The sequence below is a fragment of the Geotrypetes seraphini genome, chromosome 10 (genome assembly GCF_902459505.1).
Source record: "Geotrypetes seraphini chromosome 10, aGeoSer1.1, whole genome shotgun sequence".
Classification (NCBI taxonomy): Eukaryota; Metazoa; Chordata; class Amphibia; order Gymnophiona; family Dermophiidae; genus Geotrypetes; species Geotrypetes seraphini.
In genome coordinates, this window is record NC_047093.1 from 65,442,633 (window position 1) to 65,463,881 (window position 21,249).

Below are 21,249 nucleotides of genomic sequence, written 5' to 3' on the forward strand. Positions count from 1 at the left end.
TCCCTGTAACCAGATATGCCACCACTCATACCTGAAAGAATCAAGAACCTGATTCCCCAAGAGCTTTCCTTGCATGGTGTCAAAAGCAAAGGAACACTCCCCACCCTCATTCATTGTGCAGGTCAACTCTGGACACCACAACCATGTTCAAACCAACAGATGCCTCCTATGATCAAGAGGAGACTTGTCTGGTGTGCCTTCAGGAGGGCCACCTCCACAGTCAAATACTGTGTGAAAACTTCCCCTTTTCAAGGATCCTGCTGAAACAACAGGAAACAAAGTTCTCCATGAAGATAGCTCTGATTTCTTGTAAGGACCCTAAGAGGCAGGCACTAAGAAAATACCCATCACAACCCATCACAGCCTGACTAAAAGAGCATGACCCAGTCAGCCCAATAAACTGATCCATTATTTTGTGCAGAACTCGAATCAAGCTGGGAAAGCAAACAGAATGGGAATTCAAAACACAGTGGAATTAGCTCTTCAAAACCTACCACACCAGACACCCTCTTGTGATCACTATCATGGGATGCCATCAAAGCTCCTGACCCAACAGGTATGCTTGGGGATTCAACTCCCAACCTTCTGTATCTAGTACTTTCTCTGTGGAAAGCAGTTGCAGATGACCTCTGACACTATAGCTAAATTCTGGGTGACCAACACTCACCCACCCCTCCCATCAACATAGTCACTTTAGGAACATTACTGGATAGTACCTAGGCAGTTGCTCTCATTAGAAATGGGCAAAACCTCAATGCCAACTGAATGGCTCTAGCCAAATCAAAACAATGAATCAGGCTACCTGATGCAACCACTGCCTCTGATCACCCAAGCCTGGTAGCAAGTTCCTTTCTTGCTTGAATGATCACTATGAGATACCCCTACCATAGAAGCCTTCAAGACATACTCTCTGTGGAGGGGGGGATGTCAAAGCTGATTTGCTCTATGCCGCTTTATTGAAAACAATAAAATGACTTACAATTAAAAACTCGTATACCAACTGTTAACGTGGTTTAAATTTTACAATGTTGGAAGATTTTACCAGCCTCTGTACAAAACCAAGGCTCCCGTTCAGGGGAACGAAGACACTAATATTTTCCAGCCATTTAAGCAGGTGAGAATATAAATTCTAACAAATCTGATCACAAACAATATCACAATGCAAAGGATATTCTTAAAATTTCTAAGAAAAGCTATCCCCAAACCCACCCATCCCACCCTATTTGCAGAGAGTGAAAAACCATACATTCATACCTGTACATACATACTTATCCATTCTTTAATAATACTCAACCATATTCTACATATTCTTGTACAGGGGACCACAACCTTCTGAATTTAGCTTCCTTATCTCTCTTTTCCATTAAGGCAGCCTCATTTACCAATTAAGAAAACTGAGATCCGCCAAAACTGAAAAGATAATAAAGATGCATCTTTCCATGTTTTCAAAATAGTTTGGATCGCAACAGGAGTTAAGTATTGCTATTAACTTCATTTAATCATTAGTCATGTCAATGGAAGCATCAAAGAAATTAAAAATTGCTTCCGCATACGTTAAAGAAACCTCAATATGTAATAATGTTTGAACATGATTCTATACCTATTGCCAAAAGTCATGAACCATGGGACAGTAAAATAACATATGGTCTAGTGTGCCTTTTTCTTGACCACAAGACCAACATAAAGCTTGTTTAATTTAACAGGAGTCCATACTACACGCCTAACCACAATAAAACAGATTGTTTCATAGAAGAAGACTGAAACATCGGAAGCGCTTGAGAAATATGAGCCTCCATTATCATCAGATATAGACACATTTAATTCCCGTGACTATATGTCTCGTAAACCATCTATATTTCAGTTTTATTGCTCTAGTTGTACTATATTTTGTACCAATTTGATACTGCATGACCTAATCCCATAATCCCTTTGCACAGTGCAACAATACTTGGTTTAGATTTCACTGGGATTTTTGAACAAACAATAGCATGACGAAATCGTAACCATTTGAAACTATGTGAAAAGCTGACATGATGATTTGCACGCAATTTTGAAAAGGATTTCAAACTATCCGATTGTAATATATCTAACATTGTGTATATGCCCAGTTTTATCCATTTTATCCATACAATGCGTTTTCCATCAATGCAGATATTCCCAGAGGGCATAAATTTGATCTTCCAAAAGGAATATCCAGCTAAGAGTCAATTTCAACAAGTGCCCTCCAAGTAGATCTTATGATAGGATTTAGTTTCAGATGCTGCAGAAGAATAACACAAATTAAGTCTTGCAACCTAAATGGGTGGAGCAAATTATGCTCTAATGAACACCACTTTGGCCAATTATGCTGATCAGGTGTTAGCCAATACATAGCTTGTCTCAATATGTAAGCACTATGATATTTGTAAATATGAGGAAAGTTTAATCCACCACAGCCTTAAGTACGCTGTAACATTTTAAAGGCGATTCTTGGTTGCTTATTTTGCCAAATGAATCTACTAATCTTTGTCTAAATCTTTATACAAAGCCAGAGAAAAATAGATAGGATTCATGTTCAAGTAATACAGAATTGTTGGAGCTAAAATCATTCGCACAGTTTCCATATGTCCCCCACCAAGAAAACCATTTGGGCATCAGCTTCCTTATCAGATCTTTTATAGTACCAAGCAGTTTAGTTTTATTTGCTTGAATTGTTTCATCCAAAGTGGAACCTACTTGTATTCCCAGATATTTAAAGTCATCTGACTGCCACTTAAAAGGAAACTCCTTAAAAAGGTCTTGATTACTATTCCAAATACATCACAAATGTCCGTAACTCTTCGGCAATTTTTTTCCATAATCTGTTCTCTTTCGCCATACTCAAACAAATCACCTGCTCCCCAACCCAACCAACCATCAGCAACAGAATTGGCCAGCCACTTTGATAAAAAAATAAAAACCATTGGAAAACATTTTGGGTATACACCATCAACAGCTCCTCCTGACAATCTCAGTCAGGACAATCATCTCCCATTCAGCAACTTCTCAAAATTCAAACCCCCTTCTCTTGGAGATCTTCTAAAATTTATTCAGTCCATGAATACAACTAACAGTCCTATCGAGAATATCCCTCCATCCACTCTAAAAAAATTTTTTTCCCAATATTCGGTCCCTTTCTCTTAGAAATAAGATATTTTCAACAGATGCTGTCTCAAAACTCTAGAAATCTGCCTTAAGTCAATCCAAAATGTAAAAACCGGAACCTAGACGAAACCAACTGCGATAATTTCCGGCCTATTGCCAACCTATCTCTCATCGCCAAACTTATGGAAAAATTTCCATTCAGCCAACTCCAACTTCTTTGAGAAAACTAATGAGTTCCACCCAAACCAAACAAGCTTCCATGTTAATCATTCTACAGAATTATCTCTCCTTGGCCTCACCACCACCATCTACTACTACCACGATCACCGTAAATCCATTCTTCTCATATCTCTTGATCTATCAGCAGCCTACGACTTCCTTCTCCATCGCCTCAAAAACAGTGGAATTTCAGGTTCAGCTCTTCTTTGGTTCTCTTCCTACTTTACAGATCGGAATATCAAAGTTTACTCCTGAGGTACATCTTCCCCAATCATTCAAACCTACGGTGTTCCACAAGGATCTATTCTCTCTTACTTTTCAATATCTTCCTAGCCCCACTACTGACCTTAGCACAATCAATAGGATTTACTACTTTCACCTACGCCGATCACATTCGACTTCTGCACCCTATCAATCCCTCAAACAAACGACATTCAAGAAATAAATTCCAAACTCGATAAAATAAGTCTCTGGCTCTGAACCAACCAGTTATCTCTCAATATACACAAATCTCATGGTTTACTCATTCCGGCAAAAAAGAACAAAACTTTAAAAGACCTATCTGCATAGACTCTAGACCAGGGGTGGGCAACTCTGGTCCTCGAGGGCTGGAATCCAGTCAGGTTTACATGATTTCCCCAATGAATATGCATGAGATCTATTTGCATGCACTGCTCTCAATGCATATTCATTGGGGAAATCCTGAAAACCCAATTTATTCCAGCCCTCGAGGACCGGAGTTGCCCTCTCTGTAGCAGGGTTAGAACTGTGGAAGAATGTGAGGACCTACAAAGGGACCTGAACAAACTGGAGGAGTGGGCAAATAAATGGCAGATGAACTTCAATGTAGGGAAATGCAAGATCATGCATTTAGGAAAAAAGAATCCAATGTTCAGCTACCAAATTGGGGGATTAGTACCAGAGGGAAGTAACCTTGAAAAAGACTTGGGTGTGCTGGTGGACACAACAATGAAGCCAACGGCACAATGCGCAGCAGCCTCAAAGAAAACAAACAGAATGTTGGGTATTATTAAGAAGGGTATTACAACCAGAATGAAGGAAGTCATCATGCCGCTGTAACACGCGATGGTGCGCCCACATCTGGAATACTGTGTCCAGTATTGGTCGCCGTACCTAAAGAAGGACATGGAAATACTTGAGGGTTCAGAGAAGAGCAACAAGAATGATAAAAGGTATGGAAAACCTTTTATACGCAGACAGGCTGGAAAGGCTGGGGCTCTTCACCCTAGAGAAGCGGAGAGTCAGAGGAGACATGATATAGACTTACAAGATCATGAAGGGCATAGAGAAAGTGGAAAGGGACAGATTCTTCAGCCTATTGGAAACTACAAGAACAAGGGGGCACTCGGAGAAATTGAAAGGGGACAGGTTTAGAACCAATGCTAGGAAATTTTTCTTCACTCAGAAGATGGTGGACACCTGGAATGTGCTTCCGGAGGATGTGATAGGACAGAGTACATTAAGGGGATTCAAAGAGGGATTGGACAAGTTCCTGAAGGATACGGGGATTGAGGGATACAGACAGAGGTAGAGATAGGATTAGGATAGAGGGAGAGATAGGATTATGAAAGGGTATAGAAAGAAGAACAATAGGGATTGAAAGGCTTTTAGACAAAGGATCACTTACAAGTCACACGGACCTTATAGGCCGCTGCGTGAGCGGACTGCTGGGCGCAATGGACCCCTGGTCTGGACCCAGCGGAGGCAACTTCTTATGTTCTTATGTTCCTGCTCTAGAAAAATTCAAATCGAACCTAAAGTTAAATTGCTAGGAATCACCCTAGATAAAGATCTCACCTACCATGATCAAATCAGCAGTCATCAAAAAATGTTTCTACAAACTTCGATCAATTCGCTCTAACACCTCAATTTTTGAACCTGCTGCCAATCAAACTTTAATTCATTCCTTGATCATCTCACAGACTACTGCAATTCTTTATACCATAGAATTACTCAAAAAGAAACCCGCCGACTACAACTAATTCAAAATACCACCATCAAGCTTATTCACAATGTTTGTCTGGCTGGAGATACAGGATGGTAGTGGTATCCCCAGGTTGGGACAGTAGAGATTTCCTAGAAACTTCTTTGTGGAAGGTGGAAAACTTACATGGAGGATAATAGAGCTCATATTTCGCAGGCTCTTCTCTTTTGAGAGGCTGCAAAAGCAGTTCTCCGAGGAGAGATTATCTCGTACAGTGCCCAAAAGAAACGTGCTGGGGAGACAGAACTAAAAAGATGGGAGCCAAAAATACAACTAGATAGACAACAATATGGTGCTGACCCCTCAGGAGCCCTAAAATAAAATATTATCCATATGGGATAGGACCAATGTATAACTACCCATAGATACTTTGATTCCAAAAAGGCTGGTCTGTAGGATGAAATCTAAGTCATAAAAAGACTTTCCTCACTGTCATTCACATGACGTTCCATACTTAAATCATCCCTACAATACTAACCTTTGTAATAAAGTTTGTATCCCCCGAAGTAGGTCATACTGAGTTAATTTTTTTCATTTGGACTTCCTACCCATAAGATGTTAGTTTTTCTTCAGAATTCATATTCAATTATGTTGCATCAAATTCCAAACTCACTCAAAACTCTACTCATGGTTTAGAAAGGAAAGAGACAATACAATAATCAGCAGCACAGGAGTAATATAATATGCCTACAGTTTTCAAGACTAATCCTAATGGACTTGGAATATAAAATTAAATAAAATGGAGTAAATGAAATATTTGAGGAACTCCCTGGACTAATTCCACTCTGTATTCTTTAAAAACAAACAATCATCACCATCCTCCTGACCTACACCATGCTAAGACAGTTCCTCTAACTCCAGCAGCACACTGTAGAACCAAAATATTATGAATCATTAAGTCAAAAACTGCTGTTGAAAATCAAAGCATTCTCTCTCTGCTTCCATTTACTTACTGGGAAGCACAACCCACTTGTCTGGACTCTTCTAGCAGGATAAGGAACAAAAAGATACCATCATGCATATCAATATTTGCAAGAACCAGGCACATATAAGGGAAGGAACGGCATAGAAATTACTATGTAAACAAAATTATATTATATTGCACTGGTTAAGAATCTTCTGTTTTGAAAAATTTCTAAACATAATTAGCTAGCATTCCATCTCACCTAGTTATATCGTATACCATAAGTGCTCCTGCAGCTCCTCTGTAGTAGCTTCTTGTTACTGCCCTAAACCTCTCTTGTCCTGCTGTATCCCAGATTTGCAGTTTAATTTTTTGACCACTAACTTCAATTATTCTTGTACCAAACTCAACACCAATTGTGTGAGGACAATCGGCCATAACTGCAAGAGAAAAAAAGTTAAAAGAGCATTAATGCCTCCCAATGAGTCCATGATTCCTTAGTACTGTAGGGGACATTTTCCTCCACATCTATAATCTGAAGCTAGAAATGTATGCACAGTGGTGATCTTTTCAACTACTGAAAATCACTATTTAGTCAAAAAGATTTATTATGAATAGGAAATTAAGACACTTTTTTCCACCAAAATTTCGAGCTCGTGTTCCTTGATCAGGAAATTAGATGATAAAATATTATTATGATTAGGTCAGTCAATCATAGCACAGCACTAAGAAAGCAGATAGCATACATTTTTCATTCATAGGTTTACTTTATTGTACAAATCAGGAAAACTTCAGAATATCTTTAAAGTTGAACACTCTCACCAGACATTTAAATGGAAAGACTAAGTACTTACTTTGATAATCTTTCTGTTAACACAGTATACGTGTATGTGGGTTGAATTTTCCAAATTACAAGCTGTTGCAGAAGGAATCAATACTTTTTCTTCAGCTCTGCCTCTTTCCTCAGTGTGCAGTACTGCCCTCTTCAGTTTGTACCAAAGTATCTGAAAACCACTACAATAGGAAACTTAAGAAGGAGGGGTACAGGATCTGTAACAATGTTAATAAAAACATAAAATAGAAAACAAGGAACAACCAAGCCACCCATCTGAGTGCAACTAACATTAACATTTATGGAGTCTGCATACTCTCAATTGCATTTGTAACAATATCATGGTATTGTATTCATAATGCCCGACTGGCATGAGAAGATCTCTAATTCTGGACAGAAATACTTGTCTGAGCTACTAAGCAGGCAAATAATCATACCAACAGGGCAGGGCATCAGACCTTGTATGTTGTGTTAACAGAAAGAAGATTAATCGGAGGCAACTACCTAGTCTTCCCTTCTGTTACACAAAGTATAAGAATCCTGAAAAGTGAGACATATCAAAGCAGTTCCTAGAATCTAGGATAGGACAGATGAACCTGCCCTCAACACTGAGGACCTAAAGGTGGCATCCTTTTGCACTGATATGTCCACTCTATAAAAATTATTAAAAGGTATGAATTGTGGACCATGCATCTGCCCTGCAAATCTCAGCTGGAATTGCCTGAGCCTCTGCCCATGAAGAAGCTACACGTCTCTTGGAATGAGCTCTCAAAGGTATTGGTGGTAATTTACCATAGCCAATGAACACTGACAATATTGCTAAGTGAATCCATCTAGAAATTGATGCTTTAAACCCTGGCTTGTCCAGCCTGGAATTACTGATTAAGATAGATGGTTGGAGAAACAAAAATAACAGGTCACTTCAAGATAAGGGAGGAGAACTCTCCTCACATCCAGTACCTTCAACAGTTTATCCTGTTTCTTCAAACCTGTGGCCTGAAATGCTGGCAAGCAGACCTCTTGATTGACTTGAAAAGCCGAAAACTACCTTCAGCAAGAAGGAAGGAACCATGCACAGGTAAACCCATTTTTATCACCCTAAGGAATTGCTTTGTTGTTTTCTGCCAAAGCCATCACATCAACTGTTGGTCGACCCAAAGCTGCACAATGTATTGAAAGGCTATATTGGACTCCCCAGGGTCCAAAGTCTGCAGCTGAGATAGTCTGCTTATACATTCTTCCTCCCTCTACATGAGCTGTAGATATCGCCAGCAGGTGGATCTCCACCCAGTGGAACTAACTGGACCTCCATTTTTAATGGAGCACTCTTGATTTCTCCCATTTGGTTGACATACGTCACCACTGTGACATTGTCTGAAAACACCCCAATGGCTTTGCCTTCCAGGGATCTCTTGAGGGTTTCTAATGCCAACCATATAGCTTTCAGTTCCCATTTCCTTTGAAAGGGAATCCATCAGCCTTGAATTGAATGGCCATTGCAAATGAGTTCCCCCTCAGCCATAAAGGTTGGCATTTGTGGTCAGAATCATCCTCACTGTTATTCAAAGGGGCATGGATTACGGCCGAAGCCACAAACACAAGCTGTGCCGTGCTTCTTCTGTCCAGGCCAGCTACATCTGAAGGGGATCTGTCTTTGGGGACCAGCATGATAATAGGGTATCCTGTAGTGGGTGCTATGGTTGCTGCCATTGATCCCAATGCTTATACATAGTACCATGCCATAGGCACTGGCATTGAAAAAGGTCTGAAATTTCATTCCAGAGTTTGTTTGTGTGGCTCTGGAAGAAATACATGGCCTTCCGCCATACTGAACCAAATTCCCAAATACTCTAGAGATTAGGACGTTAAGTGGCTCTTCTGGAAATTGACTAGCCAATCCAGGCTCTGCAGCAGTTTGACCACTTTCGCCACTGCCTTTTCTTCCTCTGACTTGGACGGGGCTCTTACCAACCAATTGTCCAAGTATGAATGTACCTGTATTCCTGCCTTGCAGAGAAGTACCCCTCCTACTACCATCACCTTAGTGAATGTGCACAGTACTGTAGCCAGATCAAAGGGGAGCACAGAAAACTGCTCCCCAAAACATGGAACCTGACTTTCTGTGCTCGGGAATATGGGAACATGCAGAGGCCAAGAATTCCCCTGGAGCCATCACTGCAATGACCAACCAAAAGGCCTCGATGTGGAAATGTAGCATTTTTAGGGACATCAGATCCAGGATTGGTCTTCCTTCATCCAAGTCCTTTTTGGGCACTATGAAGTATATAGAGAGTATCTGCTTAAACCCGATTCTTCAGGCTGCACTGACTCCAAGAGCCTTGTCACCATCACCCAGAATTGGACTGCTTTCTCTTGTTTCGTGGCCATAAGTTCACAAATAGATCCAGGAGCGGGTGCCAGAATTTGAGCCTGTAATCTTTTTGAATGATGTACAGCACCCAGCGGTCCGAGAAAATCAATTCCCAAGCCTCTCCATAGGCTGCCAATCTTCCGCCAATCTGTGAAGGCAAGGCAGCTAACCTGGCATTGGGATTTATTGGAGGCTACTGTGGTGCGAGAACCAGAGAATTGATTTCACCTAGTGCTGCCGTAGCTCTGTCTAGATCCTTGATACGATCTCTGGGTACAGACTCTTCCCGAATACTGACAAAATCACAGCCAGCCTCGAAAATTAGCTCAACCTGACCCTCTAAGGCAGTGTATTGCAAAGTGTGCTGCAGCAGCTTCCAGGTGTGCCCTGAGATGCTGGCAAGGAGGCGTGGCGCCAGCTGACTGCTTACAGGACATGCCTCTTGCAGCGAGAGGTACGTCCTATAGGCAATCAGCTGGCGCCGACAACTCTCCTCCTTGCCAGCATCTCTCTTCTCCCTGTACTTCCCCTCCTCCATAAAGTCATTTAATCCATGACCACACAGCATTTGCCCCTTAAAAAAGGAACCTGCTTAGCATTGCCTCAAAAGTTTTAATCTCCCACCCATTGTCTGATCCAGAGCATTCTATGAACGGAGATGGAATGAGCAGAAACCTTTGCTCATGACTGATTATATTATACAGGAGCATCTGCTTTACAGAACATCTGCTACATAGTCAACCCCGGCCATTACCAGCTGGGATAAATCTCATCGTCCAAAAAGGGAGACGGACATATTTTGGTATGGTAAGCATATGCCACCACAGCTGCCTTGATTCCCATGGCTAAGGCCTAAAGCTTTTTTTCAGGACATCTACCCTGCGATCCTGTGCACCCTTTAAAATGACACCTCCTTCACTAAGCAGGAAGTATGCTTCGTAACCTGTGCTACCAAGGAATCCACTTTAGGCTAAATAAATAGCTGTTGAAATTCAGAAGACATGGGATACAGCTTGGACATAGTCCTAGCAACCCGCAAGGAGCCTTCCAGGGTCTTCCAATGCTTTGCGACTAATATGGTAATGTCAGAATGCACTGGAAAAAATTCAGACAAGTCTTAGAGCCACTCATAAAACTGAGATCTGCAGAGCTTCCAGATTAACTCCTGCAGGAAATCTGATCACTTCCAGCAATGCTGTCAGCTTGCAAAGGCAGCGCACTGACAGGTCCTCACCTTAATCAAGAGCCACCATAGTCTCCTGGCAAGCGACCTCAGCTTGAGACCCCGAATCTCCTAAAAGCGAAGATTCACTCTAGGGCAGCAAAGGCATGGACTCCAATCCCCAGTTTCCCTAGTCCTTTTCCGACTGGTTTCCTGGTTCCAAATCGGGAAGCATTCTGGGAGAGGCCAGATTCTCTTGTGCAGTCACAGGAGTATCTTGTGTGGGCACAGACTAACCCCCAACCATTTAAATAAGCTCACATAAGGCTCAAAAAATCAGGGGTAAAACCCTGAGTAGGAAGCCCAGCGGACCCCTTCAGGGACTCACCTTGTCTCTCAGGCTCTCCAGTCCACATGCCTACATTTCACCAAATCACTCTCCAAGGGCTCAAGGAAGAATTTCCTCCCTGGAAACCAAGCCCTTAGTGATTCCCCAGCCCTAGAGGTGCCAGAAAGGTCTGAGCCAATGGGTCCCGCCCCACCCCTGCCTCGCTCATGTGCACCATGGACACTCCTCAGCCGACCATCCAGTGTAAGCCTGGCATGATACAGGGGTAGAAATGTCTGAGGAGTCCATACTGCTCAATTTTAAGTAAAATCATGACCGCCGCAGCAGCATTTTGGTTTCAAAAAAACGTCCTGGGAAAGTCACAGCAAATAATTACTAAATTAAACCTTAAGTTTGTATACCGCATCATCTCCATAAAGATAGAGCTCGACACGGTTTACAGGTAATTCAATAAATGAGGGAAGGACATAATAAGAAATTAGAGGTTATGAAGAGGATAGCTAGCTTTACATTTTAAATAGATAGCTTTATATTTTGGAGAAAAGCCAGGTTTTCAGATGCTTTCGGAATAATTGGAATGAGCCTAGGTTCCACAGTGGGGCAGGGAGGTTATTTCAAAGCTCAGTGAATTTGAAGAAAAGGGATTTCCCTAATTTACCTGCATACATGACACCTTTTAACGAGGGGAAAGATAGTTTGAATATGTGGACGGATCTGGTAGTGTCCGGTCTCGAAGAATTCCAGGATAGTGGGGAGGAAGAATGCCATGTAGTATCTTGAAAATTAGGCAGGTACATTTAAAGTGAATCTTAGAAATCAACGGAAGCCAGTGAAGTTTTGACAGAAGCGGGGAACCATGATCAAATATGCTTTTTGCGAAGATCAACCTAGCCGCAGTGTTCTGGATCCGCTGAAGTCTTTGAAGATTTTTCTTGGTTAGACTTAGATACATAGAATTACAATAGTCCAGTCTGGAAAGAATGATTGATTGTACAAGGACAGCAAAATGTTGTTGGCAGAAGCAGGATCTCACTTTCCTCAACATGTGAAGACTAAAAAAACATTTTTTTTTACCAGAGTTGAGATGATCATTAAAGGAAAATGTAGAGTCAATAATGATGCCCCCCCTCCACAAAAAAAAACAAAAAAAAAACCCACACTCAAGAAAAGAGGATTTTGAAGGTAGGGGACCCTTTATCTAGCCCTAGAAATCTCCAAAACAAAGACCCTTCCAATTTTCCCATAGGCTGTAATGGCTCAACTCACTCATTGTGCTGTACTGGTGCTAACCTGCTTTGGCTCTCACTGCAGCTGGATAGCAGAGAAGACCCTTGCCACAAATAAATAAATCTTCAGTCCAGGAACCTTCAGGCTGCCAGTCGGCTGATGCCAGACAGACCTCAGACCCCCCACGAACCTGAACACCACGAAGGGGGGAGGAAAATGCAGCTGTCACCCAAAGTCCTCCTGTACCACTGAGGGGCCAAACAGCCTACGCTAAACCTCCTGATAAATCAGTGGCAAACAGTGTTCCCAGGGGAATAATCCCTGAGCTCTTTCGCTGATTGTCCAGCCTTCTTTCTATGTGAATCGCCTAGAAGTCAGTTTGACTATGGCGGTATAGAAAAATAAAGTTATTATTATTAATCAGATGACCTCTCTCAGGTATTCTTTCCCTTTCAATCCCAATGTATTATGTAACATCTTTCTTCTCTCATATATTCATGCTTCTCCAATTTACTATGTAATATCCTTCTTCTTGCATTTTGTAATTCGCCGATTGTCCAACCTTCTTTCTATGTGAACCACCTAGAAGTCAGTTTGACTATGGCGGTATAGAAAAAAAAAAAAAAATAAAGTTATTATTATTTAAGTGTTAGTGCAGGTTAGCTAGACAGATTCCTTTACAGCTGCCCTGCCAGCAGCAGACAGCTCATCAGAGAGTCTGCATTCTCTCCCAGGCAGAGTTGCCTCAGAACCACTAAGGATCTCTTGAACACAACAAACCTCGAAATCAGATTTTTTAAAAACCCAAAAATAATAAAATCTTCTCAGAGCAGGACAGAAAAACACCTTGCCAGCATCTCTCTTGCAAAAAGGAAAACTGAAGAGGGCAGTACAGCATACTGAGGAAGATGAGCCGAATTTAAAAAAGTATTGATCAGCAACAGCTCATGATTTGGGGGATTCAACCCACTTGTCAGGACTAGTATGCTTTGTATAACAGAGAAAATGTTATGTAATTTGGAATCTTTTTCTACTTATTACCCAGTACAAGGTGATTTACAACATGAAATTATTGTAGAGTCTCAATTAACTGATTTGCAAGCAATCAGCACTCATTCAGCCAGCAAAAAAAAAAATTCCCGAAGCAGCAACAGCAGTCCTGAGCCGCAAACCCCACCCCCTCGCTCCAGCCCCAAAAGCAGCAACAATCCTCAGCTGCGAAACCCCCCAGCCCCAAAGCAGCAGTAATCCTGAGCTGCGATACCCCCCAAGCCCCAAAGCAACAGCAATCCTGAGCTACGAAACCCCCACAGCCCCAAAGCAGCAATCCTGAGCTGCGAAAACTCCTCCAACCCCAAAGTAGCAGCAATCCTGAGCTGCGAAACCCCCCTCCAACCCCAAAGCATCTGCAGTCCTGAGCTGCAAACACCCCCCCTCCCCCGACACAAAGCAGCAGTAGTCCTGAGCTGCGAAACCCAACTCTGTCCCTCTCGCCCTCACTTACTGAAGCAGCAACGGCAGTGAGTCAGCAGAAGCAGCGCTGAAAATAGTCTGCTTGTGGCTAGCCGCAGCAGTGCCTTTCCTCTGATGCGTCACCTCTGCTGACCAGCTGCCGCTTCGGTAAGTGAGGGGGGGATCACCAGAAGAGTGTGTGGGCCTGTGGGGGGTAGGTCCAGCAGGGTATAGGGGAGTGGAGATGGATGGATGATGGCCTCAAAAGTGTGTGTGGGGGGGAGAAAGTGGGAGGGAAGGGTGGAGAGAAAGCACCCCAGAAATAAGGGAAGAGCAGATGCTGAACCTACAAGTGAGGGGGGGGGGGATGATAGAGTAAGGTGGGAAGGGAGACAAAACTATTTTTACAGTAACTCAAGTAACCAGAAACTACAGTTATGCTTCTGCTTGCGAAGTGAGGATTCCTTTTGGTTCTTGGGAGCCGCCTGTTTATTTTGGTGGCTCTCATTTATTTTCAAGTATATTTTTTTTCTTTCTTTTAGCAGCTCTTCTATCTAGGGGCAGGGGTATGCCTGTGGGGGGGTTGGGTGAGTGAGGGGGTGAATGTTGCTGATCCTGCGATGAGAGCGAATGGTGTGAGTGGGCTTACGAGTGGGGTCTGGGGGATGGCTTTTCTGGACCTTTGGGAGAAAATGTAAAAGGTGGGGTATGCACTGACTCCGGGTGGGGACATTTCCAGTATTTCATGTTGAAGGATTATACCGGGGGTTCTTGTATTTTGGTTTGTTACGACTATGTCAGCTGCTTTTGTATACCTTGCGATATCTGATTGTTCTGGAATTGTTGAATCCTGGCTGTTTGAGTTGCTTCACTGTTAATAAACCCATATTTAAAAAAAATAAAAAAAGAAACTACAGTTATCCAGCATACAACAATACCCATGGGTGCCAATAACAGAGTTTATATATAACAAAAAAAAAAATTAAACAAACCACCACACTATACCAACACATCTTTCTTACTTTATACAGCCTGGCTGAAATAAGACAAGCTAGAGAGTAAAATAAAAAGGTCAGTCTGGTGGCAGCACTATATATTGCCATCCAGAGAGAGAGTGTCCCTCCGATTCCTCACTTAGGTTTTCCACATCCTCAGTTGGCTAGGGGTAGAATTCATAGTTCTTGCAAAAGTCTTATACTTTATATGCCGATTGGCTTGGTTAATTATTTGCCCCCTCCCTTTTTTGGTAGCTAAAAAAGCATTTTTATAGCACTTCAGGGACATGTACACCCTTGACTATGAGGGGGGCTCTCTATGTGCCCTCTTGCAAAGGTTGACAACAGTGATGAGGCTGACCATGCCCATGACACAGGGTTTTGAGAAAAGGACTGGACAATGCTTCCCAGCCTAAGGGCAGTTGCTGCAATGACCAGACTAGAAACAATGGGAAGGTCTTTTAAAAAAGCAGAAGGTTTTTCATATCAAGATCCCAGCATGTGTTCCAAGATAGAGGGCTGCACGGGAACGGGGATCGCGGGAATCCCTTGGGGATCGCGGGAATCCCCCCCCTAACCCACGGGGACCCCCCTCTGGCCCACGGGACTCCCACGGGGACCCCCCTCTAGCCAAAAGGACTCCCACGGGGATGGAAGGCTTTGGAAGCAGGGTTCGTCCATATAATATAATGGACACGTCAACCTTAATAAGAGGGGATTTATAAGTTAATTACCTGAACGAAAACAAAAAAGGGTTCCACCAAAGAGATTCCACAAAGAAAACAGCAGCGCAAACACAAAAGAAACTGTGGAACTAATGATCCTGTCAGAAGTAATTGCTGCTTTTTATAGGGACGGGCAGGAATGGAGGTAATTCCTTGCGGGGATGGGTGGGGACGGAGAGGATCCTGATAGGGACGGGTGGGGACAGAGAGGATCCTGGCGGGGACTGGTGGGATTTCTGTCTCTGCGCAACTCTCTATTCCAAGAGAAGGAAAAAAAAAAAAAAAAAGAAACACTACCGGGTAGAGAATGACATGGGGACAGATACCTGCAGTTAACCACAAGGCAAGGATAGAAACAGAGCTGCAGGAACAGGGACAAAAAGGTGTCATTCTCTAAAAAAGAAAACCCATCCCCACTTATGAAGGAAAGAATATATTAGGTGGTTAAAGATAATTTACCTAGAGGGGGCAAGATGGTGACTTGAGCAGCATGCGTGAATGAAGGCTCCTGCTCCAAGGGAATTCTTTTTCTAATATTACTTCAGATCTCACCTTTCTGATTCCCAAAAGAAGAGGGAAGTAGAGGGTTATCCCTCCACTCATTCCTGTAACTTCATCGCCACGTCAGACTGTAATTACAGCTTTTACAGTCTCTCCAGTGACATTGGGCATTTCTGCTGCCAAGACTAGGGAAACGCTCAACTTAGATGGCAATTTTTTTGCTGAGCCTGACAGGACCTGACCTACCTGCTCCCAGAGAGGCTTCTGGGAGCCAACCACTCCTGGGAATCCCAGGAAGAAAAACTCCACGCCTTCAGTGCTACTGCACACCGGTGGGGGAGATGCACCGATGTCGAGTGGCCCTGAGCTCCATCGAGCAGATGGACCACTTTCTCTATGAGGGTGTCCAACCCCTGAACAGGACAATAATTGCAATGAGCACCCCCAGCTCCGAAGTCTGGTATCTACCATCACCACAATCCAGGAGACAAATGAGAAGCGGTACGCCCCTGCAGAGGGATTGTGTACAAATCCACCAGTCCATGCTTGTCTGAGCCTCTAGAGGCATCTCGGTGTGGCTCCCAGCGAGAGAGTAATGCCTCGCCCAAGAAACCACATCCAATGTGGCAACCATGGAGCCTAGAGTGTGTGGTGCAGTGGTTGGAGCTACAGCCTCAGCACCCTGAGGTTGTGGGTTCAAATCCAATGCTGCTCCTTGTGATCCTGGGCAAGTCACTTAATCCCCCATTGCCCCAGGTACATTAGCTAGAGTGTGAGCCCACCAGGACAGACAGAGGAAAATACTCAAGTACCTGAATGTAAACCACTTAAGCTATTAAGTGGTATATAAATACTTAAATAAAATAAAAAAAATAAAACTTGAAGATAATCCCAAGCCAAAGGAGCCAGCTACTCCAAAAGTGCAAAAATCTGGGCACACAGTTTGTCTGCGAGTCTCGAACAGGTAGACACAAGCTGCAGCTGTATCGAAGAGGACTCCCAAGTAAGCCAATGACAGGGTGGGTTACAGAAGACTCTGTCTAAGGATGACAATCCAGCCCAAGTCCTCCAGCAACTAAAGTACCTGCTCCACTGTGCGATGTCCCTCAGCCAAAGAGGAAGCTCTGATCAACCAGTCATCTAGATAAGGGTAAACTTGCAGACCCATCTTCCTCAGGTAAGCTGCCACCACCACCACCTTGTTGAAGGTCTGAAGTGCTGTTGCCAGCTCAAAGGGCAGGGCCAAAAACTAGTAATACTGCTCCAGAACATGAAACTGTAGAAAATTGCAGTGGGTCGGAAATATGGGAACGTTCAAGTACTCCTCATAAGATCCAGGGAGGCAGAAATTCCCCCAGAGCCACTGATGCAATGACCAACCGCAAGGTCTCCATTCAGAAGCAGGGAATCCTGAGCGCCGCATTCACATGCTGAAGATCCAGAATAGGCCTCCAATCTTCTGAGCCTCTTTGGCACGATAAAGTATACAGAGTATCTGCCTGAGCCCGAGAGGTAATGTGACACCGGCTCTCTAGCATTAATATACAGAAAGCGCTGAACAGTAGCCTAGACTCTGAGCACCTTGTCCAGTCATCTGGACGGAGAATCCATGAACTATTCTGACAAGAGGCTGGGCAAATTCCAGCTTGTATCCTGATCGAATAAGGTCCAAAACCCACTGGTCTGCTGTAATGTGCATCTAGACAGGCAGAAACTCTGAGAGTAGGCCCCCTATCCACAGAGGGGCATTCCGTGTCCTGGCGTCTTTCTGGCAGAATGTGCAGGACAGGCGGAGAAAAGTTGGGAATGCCTGTAGCCTGCATACCGACCTCGGAAGCTCTGGAAACATCTCTGCGACGTGAAATGTACATACTGTCTGGAGTTCTGAAAATTAGAACGCCCAGAAACCTTGAGGGTCAGGGTCTTTGGGCGACGAATACCACATTGTATCGCAAACTGTGCCGCAGCACACCAGTGTGCCTCCTAAGATTTCAGGTATGTCGTGACACACTGGCGAAGAGAAGAGTCTCCTACACTGGCTGACTGCCTACTGGATGTCCCTCTCACAGAAAGAGGCACATTTTGTACAAGTCAACCAGTGCAGATGATTCCTTCTGGCCAACATCTCTCCTCCTTTCCCCACATCTCCTGGATCCCTCCGCCGAAGTGGGTCGCAGCCAGATGGATGGGCCTCCACGCACTTCCGGGTACCTTCTGGCCAGGGCACTGGATTTAGTGTGCCGCTGGCCGGAAAGTTACAAGACACTGCAATACCAAATCCATGAGGACATCCAGGCCTTTGCCAAAAATAACTGCCCCTTAAAAGATAACCTCGCCAAAGTCGCCTTGGAAGTGGAATCACCAGCCCACTGCCTGACCCAGAGCATTCGGCAGGCCAAAATGGAGTACACCAACACTTTTGCCAGCACTTTCAAAAGGCCATAAAAGGCATCCACTATATAATCCGTCCCAGCCATCAGCAGTTGAGGAGCAGACCACATCCAAACAGCAGTCATGCATATCTTTCAACACAACTTCCCCTTCACTGGGGAGAGAGATGCACTTAGTCACTTGTGCCACCAAGGAATCCACCTTGGGTTGCTCTAAAAGCTGCCGACACTCCTGCGCCAGTGGATACAAGTAGGACATAGCCTTAGCACTTTTCAAAGTACCTTCCAAAGAGTCAAATTGCTTAGAAACCATAAAACTCATAACAGGGAAAGGTCACAGAGTGCGAGCACCCACTACAAAGCCAGGGAGAAGAAGAAGTGGACTAAGCCGGCTGACTCACTAAGTTCAATTCCTGCAAAGATTCAGCAGGGAGATAAGACAGAGCCGCAAACTTAATTAAGTGCATGATAGTAGGATCTAAAGAGCTACCTTATCCGAGATGCTAGTAATTATCAAGGAATGGAAAACGTGAGAATGTTATAATGCCTTTGTGCTGCTCTGTGATGTGGCCACACTTGAATACTGTGTGAAATTCAGGTTGTCACCATCTCAAAAAAGATATAGAATTAGAAAAAAGGGAGACAGAAATAAAGGGGATGAGATGACTTCCCTAGGAGGAAAGGCTAAAGCAGCTAGGGCTCTTCAGCCTCGATAAGAGGTGGCTCAGTGGAGACATGACAGAGGTCTGTAAAATACTGTGTGGCATGGAACAAGTAGATGTGAATCGCTTGTTTACTCTTTCCAAATATATCAGGAGGCATGCAATGAAGCTAAATAGTACATTTAAAACATGTAATTAAACTCTGGAATTCGTTGCCAAAGATTGTGGTGAAAGCAGTTAGCTTAGAAGGGTTTAAAAAAAAAGTTTGGATAATTTTCTAAAAGAAAGGTCATAGCCACTGATATGGCGGTATAGAAAAATAAAGTTATTATTATTATTATTCCTAGGATAGGCAGCATAAAAAGCACAGTTACTTACCGTAACAGGTGTTATCCAGGGACAGCAGGCATATATTCTCACATGTGGGTGACGTCATCTACGGAGCCCCAGCGCGGACAGCTTTTCAAGCAAACTTGATTGAAGTTTCAAGTTTGCTATGCTGCACCACGCATGTGCATGCCTTCTTGCCCACTAGAGGGCGCATCCCCACCTCGTGGGCCTCAGTTCCATAGCCAGCAAAGAAGCCATCCCCGGGGAGGAGGGCGGGTTGTGAGAATATATGCCTGCTGTCCCTGGATAACACCTGTTACGGTAAGTAACTGTGCTTTATCCCAGGACAAGCAGGCATGATATTCTCACATGTGGGTGACCTCCAAGCCAACCAAAAAAGGGCAGGTGGGAGGATGGCAATTTAGGAAAACAGGTTACGCAAAACCGACTGGCCAAACCGGCCATCGCTTCTGGACAACGTATCCAGACAGTAGTGGGAGGTGAAAGTATGAACCGAAGACCAAGTGGCAGCCCTACAGATGTCCTCCACTGGAGTAGACCGGAGGAAAGCAACAGAAGCTGCCATTGCTTGGACCTTATGTCCCGTGACCCGACCATGCAGCGCGAGACCAGCCTGAGCGTAGCAAAAGGAAATACAAGCAGCCAACCAGTTAGACAAGGTGCGCTTGGAAACAGGATGTCCCAACCGATTAGGGTCGAAGGACAAAAATAATTGAGGAACCTTCCGATGAGACTGAGTGCGTTGAAGATAAAAAGCCAACGCCCTCCTACAGTCAAGCGTGTGAAGCGCCACCTCGCCAGGATGCGAGTGGGGCTTCGGAAAGAACACCGGAAGAACAATGGACTGATTGAGGTGGAAAGCAGACACAACCTTCGGCAAAAATTTAGGATGGGTGCGAAGAACCACCTTGTCATGATGAAACACAGTAAAAGGAGGGTCCGCAACCAAAGCCTGCAACTCACTAACTCGCCTAGCTGAGGTGAGTGCAATCAGAAAAATCACCTTCCAAGTGAGAAACTTAAGATGAGATTTGTCAATAGGCTTAAAAGGAGGATTCATCAGCTGAGCCAAAACCACATTGAGATCCCAAACTACAGGGGGAGGTTTCAGAGGGGGATGAACATTCACCACACCTCGCATGAAACGAGTCACCAGAGGATGAAGAGAGAGAGACCGACCCTCTAGATGCAGATGGAAAGCAGCAATAGCACTAAGATGCACTCGAATGGAAGTCGTCTTCAGCCCAGACTTGGACAAATGCAACAAATATTCCAGAACCGAAGACACCGGAACCGAACTCGGATCCAGATGGTGCGAGGAACACTAGGATGAAAATCTGGTCCACTTCTGGGAATAACAAAGCCGCATCGAGACCTTGCGCGAGGCATCCAAAACCTCCCTGACAGACTGAGAAACAGAAACCGAAGTCAAGGGGAAAGGAACCAAGCCGTCAGATGTAAGGACTGAAGATTGGGATGCAACAGGGAACCCCGACTCTGAGACAGCAGAGAGGGAAAAACAGGCAGAAGCAGAGGCTCCCTGACACTGAGTTGAAGGAGCAGGGAGAACCAGTGCTGACGAGGCCAACGAGGCGCAATAAGAATAATAGTGGCTCTGGACGACTTGAGATGAACCAACGTCCTCAAGATCAGAGGGAAAGGAGGAAACGCATAAAGGAACCTCCCTCCCCAGTCGAGAAGAAAGGCATCGGCCTCGAGACGGTCCGGGGAGTACATCCGAGAACAATAGAGGGGCAGTTTGTGAGTCTCCGGGGAGGCAAACAGATCCACCTGAGGAGTCCCCCAGCGGTCGAAAACCTCGCGCAGAACTCGGGAGTTTAGTGACCACTCGTGCGGCTGGAGAAGACGACTGAGTTTGTCGGCCAGACAATTCTTCTCTCCCTGAATGTAAACCGCCCGCAGGAAGATGTTCTGGGAGACCGCCCATTCTCAAAGGCGCAGGGCTTCCCGGCACAGGGAC

At 44.2% G+C, this 21,249-nt stretch overlaps 1 protein-coding gene across 5 annotated transcripts in view; it reads right to left on the minus strand.

Annotated features, from left to right (window-relative positions):
* The window catches only part of RAB14 (RAB14, member RAS oncogene family), a 100,878-nt gene that overhangs the window by 49,307 nt on the left and 30,322 nt on the right, over nt 1-21,249 (minus strand). For all 5 annotated transcript variants that reach the window (XM_033961258.1, XM_033961259.1, XM_033961257.1 and 2 more), the window contains one exon: nt 6,514-6,691. In XM_033961258.1, the coding sequence (XP_033817149.1) occupies nt 6,514-6,691 (178 nt within the window). The remainder of the gene's footprint in view (nt 1-6,513; nt 6,692-21,249) is intronic.